The sequence below is a fragment of the Entamoeba histolytica genome, genomic scaffold (assembly GCF_000208925.1).
Source record: "Entamoeba histolytica HM-1:IMSS scf_1104750517411 genomic scaffold, whole genome shotgun sequence".
NCBI lineage: Eukaryota > Evosea > Mastigamoebida > Endamoebidae > Entamoeba > Entamoeba histolytica.
Genome location: NW_001915259.1, coordinates 1,939 through 7,480, shown reverse-complemented (window position 1 = coordinate 7,480; position 5,542 = coordinate 1,939). Strand labels below are relative to the sequence as shown.

General features: G+C 23.3%; 1 protein-coding gene across 1 annotated transcript, besides 2 other annotated features; it reads right to left on the bottom strand.

The window, feature by feature from the left end:
* Window positions 1-1,297: part of a repeat region that runs on past the window's edge.
* Window positions 1,219-1,788: a repeat region.
* Window positions 1,789-2,616: 828 nt separating this feature from the next.
* On the bottom strand, window positions 2,617-5,103 carry EHI_073060 (uncharacterized protein; the record flags this gene model as incomplete). The annotated part of the gene is made up of 1 exon (XM_647536.1): window positions 2,617-5,103. One exon carries the CDS (start codon window positions 5,101-5,103, stop codon window positions 2,617-2,619), a length of 2,487 nt encoding a protein of 828 aa, XP_652628.1.
* Window positions 5,104-5,542: the final 439 nt, after the last annotated feature.

Sequence of the window (5,542 nt, the reverse complement as noted above, 5' to 3'; positions counted from 1 at the left end):
TAAGAGTGAAAGATAGAGAATAAAAATATGATATAAATATAAAGAAGAAATATGAGAAGTCAAAATAAACAATTATATTTTATAATGTGACTATCTTCTCTCTTATTCATATTACAAATGAATATCATTTCTGATGTAATTGTTTAAAATGAAAATGACTAAAAGTAATACATGTATTATATATGGATAACATCAAAGTAACTAATGAAACAAAATGGAAATAATACATCAGAAAATAATTGACACAAATGAATCAATAGAATTGAAATAAACATAAATAAATGTTGAATAGTAACAAGAGGAAATATAAGTATCTCAGATAACATGAATATTATACAATTAGAAGATAAAGAATATACATATAAATATTTATGAAATGATCAAATTTACAAGAAATGATGATACAGAATGTATATGGAAAATAATTAATAATATAAAAGAATGAATAGAAGAAATAAAAGAAATGATAATAATAAGAATTATATTAATAGAATAAATACAGAAATAACAAAAAATTCACGTATAGTGATTCTATTGTTAAATAACCAATTATGAAAATAAATGAAATGGATAAAATGATAAGAAAATGAATAAAAGAAAGAAATGTAATAAGTACGGGAATATGTACAAGTAGATTATATTTCAATCAAAATAAAATGGAAATTGAATAAAGAGTGTAAGAGATGAATAATGGTATTTAAATAATAAGAACAAATATGTATTTCAGGTTGAAAAGAGGAGATAAAATATGAGATATGATAAAGATAAATGAAAAAAATATTGGGATATGGAATAGATTGTATAAAATATGTTGAAAAAGAATAAGCAAAGAAGAATTAAAAACATATTTGAAGAAGAAGAAAAATACAGAGAAGAAGAAAATAATAAAATAGATAAAAAATAAGTTTCAATAAGAATATATCAATAAATGGAGAAATAAGAAAGTAATGAGTTAAAATGTTAAAAGGAATTGAAGATAAAATGACAGAACAAAAGAAAACAAATAAAGTAGGGAAAACAATTAATAATATAAAGATAACATATACTCAAATAAAGAAAAAGCAAGAAATAATGAAATAATGAAATAATTTGGACAAATGACCATAATATTCAATATAATATCTGTAATAAATAGCAACAATAAATCATATCATTCTCATTTGTATAATCACTAAAAAATTACAGATGAATAAACATGATAGAATATGAGAATATATAATGAGAGGTTTAAAAATTAAATATGAAATATATAAAGATGAAGAAATAAAGAAAACAAGAAAAGAAGAATAGAGAAAGATAAAATATTTATGTGTTGGAAACAATAAATAATAAATGAAAAAGAAGGAAATTCCATAAAAGACAAGTTATTTATATTAGAGATTTAAAGAAAAAAGAAGCAATAATCATAGTATATGACAATAGTAAGAAATAAGAATATAAGTAAACCATTTACAAATAAATATATGAAATTACAAGAATATATATATGAAAGATAGAAAGATTAATAATATTAATAATAATTCCAGTAGTAATAACAGTAGGAGGATTGATAAATAAAGAAAGAGTTAGATTGTTAAGAAATGAAGGAATTAAAAATGAATGTGAAATAATGGTAAAAGATATTATAATATCAAATATGAAAGATCTTATGAAATATTATGGTGATAATTTAGGAGAATACAGGAATGTAGAAGAATAATAATAAGAAGAGATATACTCTGGAGATGGTGAATGATGGGAAGAAATTCTCACATGAACAGTAGGTTAAAATCATTAATCATTAATTTATTGTTTATTTAGATGCATTATTTGTTTATTTGTTTATTATTTTGGTTCTTCTTTATGAGGTATTTTATTTGTGAAACAATAATTTAACATAATGAATTATCAACAAAATAAGAAGAGAATATTTTGAATTGCTATTTTATCTCACACATTCATTAAAACATCATTTTCATTGTTGATTCATCACATTGAAAGACAATTTCAAATTTATTTCTTTTACAATTCTTTTTAATATGTTTCATTTCTACTTCTATGTTATTCATTGATGAATGAAAGAAATACAAAAATTCAAATAATGTAATGAAAAATAACATAGAATAAAGAAATGAAATACAAATATAAAACTAAAAGACATGATAGACAGAAGAAATAGAAAGTTTATAAGAATGAATAAAACAAAGAAATACTAGGAATATAGAGAAAAAGAATAAAGTCAGAGAAAAGAAACAAATAATTTGATTTATAGTTATAAACAAAATAATTAGAAGAAATTATAAGAAAGAAAAACTAAGAATAAAGAATAAAAATGAGATTTACAATACAAATATAATGAAAGATATATTAATCAAAAGTGGAGTTAAATAAATGATGTTATTTTTGAAAATGACATTATTAGTGATATTAAAACAAAGTATTTAACAACAAGAAAATTGATTTAATTAATTTACTCTATTACTTCAAAGATACCGAGTAAATTTGATTGACAATAAAATAGTTTAGCAATGTCAGTGGAGAGTAATGAATATTATTTATCATTTTTATTCCTTAATTAAAAAAAATTATTTTAAAAACCAGTTAATTAAAACTTTCATTTCTTTTGGTTATTTGATTTTAACAAATAACACAATCATCTCCAGATTTATTCATTTTTGATTTTCCCTCTTCTTTCATTCTTCTTTTAACTTCTGCCTTAATCTCAGCCTCACTCTTTTTTGTTGTTGAATTTTTCATAATATCTTCTATCATTTCATTTGCTTTTTTTAATTTTTTATATCCTTCAATTCTTGCTTCGTATCCTGGTTTCTTTTCATCATTTTCTGTTTGAATCAACATGTCTAAATATTCATTTGAACTAGTAACTTTATTATTTAACGCAATTTCAGATAATGTATTAACACATTCGACGATTTCTTGTTGTTTATCACGACAATCCATTTGAATTTTATAAAACTCTTCTTCTAACTTTTTTAACATAGCTTCTGCATTAGCAACACCTTTTTTACCTTCATTATATCTTTCAAATACTTCTTCTTTTGTTTCTTCTTTTTTCTCAATTACATATTCATACTTACGTGATTCATTTACGTGTTCTGATGAAGGACAACCACATACTTTACAATACCCATAAAAATCAATGCATGTACAAAGTATATTTGTAAAATATGAAATTAAAGATGGAACATGACATGGGTGATGACATGTTTTATGACATTTATTACAATTCGTTGCAGATTCTCCTGACTTTAAGTCAACTATTTTTTGTACTTCTACTTCTGTAGTAAAAGTAAAATTTTCATTATTTTTAACTTTATCCTGATTTTCCTTCAATTGTTCATATATCTGTTTTATTTCGTTCATTTTTGCCAACCCATTATTCAATGATATTCTTATTCCTTCAATTTGAGCCTTAATACATTCTCTTTTCCTTAATACTTCTTTCGATTTCTCTAATGATTTTCTCGGTAATATTTCTAATTTTGTTATAAAGTCATCAAAACTCTTCATACCTAATTTCCAAAACATTTGTGTAAATACATCTTCTGTCTTGTCACTATAAATAGCTGAATTATTAAATTTTAAATACCATGGCTCATCGATCTCTGGAATAATTGTACTGAAAATACAATCTTTTGATTTTAATGCATTTATAACTTGTGGCTCTTCACCATCACAGAATGTAAGCATTGCAATAAAATTCTTTTTAACATCTTTCCCAAATAAGTTAATAATATTCCCAAATATATACTTTTGACTTACTGTTAGTTTTACATTACTTGATGATGCAACAAAACAAATAGCATTTAAATCAAATACTTTCGTTTCAAATGCTTTTTTTATTTGTTTAGTAATTTCTGTATCCCATTCAATTCCTCTTGTATCTCCAAATCCTGGTGTATCTATTATTTTGATTGGTGGTGTTCTTTTTGTTCTTTTAATATTATAAATTGTTACTTCACTTGTTTGACTTACAGACTTTTCTCCATACTGTTCTAAATGATCTTCATTTATAATTATATATCTAAAGTCGTCTGTTATTTTTATTCCATATATTGCATTTACAAAACTATTTAATAATGTAGTTTTTCCACTTCCTGTTTCACCAACAACTAAAATTGCAATTGCATCATTCTCATCTTTCTGATTAAATGGTTGATTTGGATATAAATATATTTTCAACTTTCCATTTTCATGACTTTTCAATCTTTTACTTCCTTCAATTGGAATATTTGGTTCAGACACATCTGTATTACTTGGTGAAGCATCAGTTTCTTCTGTTTTGGTATTATTTGGAGACGTATCAGATATGATACAATTAGTTAAAGAATTGCCAGGTATTGTACTATTATTTGGTGAACCTAGAAAAGATGTGGTAGTACTTGGTTCAGATACATCAGTAACTCCTGTTGTTATGTTGACTTTGTTATCATGCAAAATAGATGTTAGTTTTAATGATTGTTCATCATCAGTTGGTATTTTAAATCCCTCTAGATCTTCAAACACAAAGTCTTTTGGAATTTGTTTTACATTTTCAAATTCTTTTCTAACATCTGAAAGAGAAATATTCTTGTTGAGTTGTTTTTTTATCAGTGGGTTTCCATTCAAACATATTCCAATTGTTATATCATTTATTTCTGGTGTATTTTCTTTCTCTTCTTTAAGATTAATTTCTTCATTATTAATTATATCTTCTACAGTAAATACATCTTCATCATCTCTTTCAACTCTATCATCGTCAGTAATATAGAAATATGCTGAATTTGGAATATTTTGAACTATTTTTCTAACATCACTTAAATATGTTTTAGTATCAATTTCAATAGTGGTAATTATCTTATCATTTATCTTTATTCTTATTCCTTTTTTATCTTCTGTTTCTTTAATATTTATTACTCTTTTTTCATCAATTACATCTTGTACAATACGACACTCTTCATCATTCGCATCAATTACATCTCCGTCTTTCGTTAAAAAGTGTTGAGAATCAGATATCTTTTCTTTGATTTTCTCTCTGACTATTTTCAAATTATCTTGTGAATTTAGTGGTTTAGTTGCAACACATTTTCCATTTAAAAGAAATTTAACTACTACTTTTGACATTGAATGATTAATAAGTTTGTTTTCTTGTTTAAATATATACCATTCGGCAAAATATGGTATTTAGTTAAATGTGTTACTTCTTTTCTGATTGGTTATTTCTTATAAACATCATTTGCTTTGATACTAAACACTGTTTTTAACATTTTATTCAGTTTTATTTTTATTTATTTCGGTATATTTTTATCGTTAATTACATATTCATGAAATAAAGTTACAATAAACTTTTCGTCATTATAAAAATATAATGATAATAACTTCTTATTCATTCCTTTTTATCATTTTTGTTGACTTGAATTTCTTTACATTAAAAATAGATAAAATCAATTGACTTATTTCATTCAAACTCCTCTCTTATTTATTCTTTTAATTTTATCGTTAATAATATTTCTTTTTTTCATCATTTCAAACATCATTGTTCTGAAAGTATAATAACATTGAA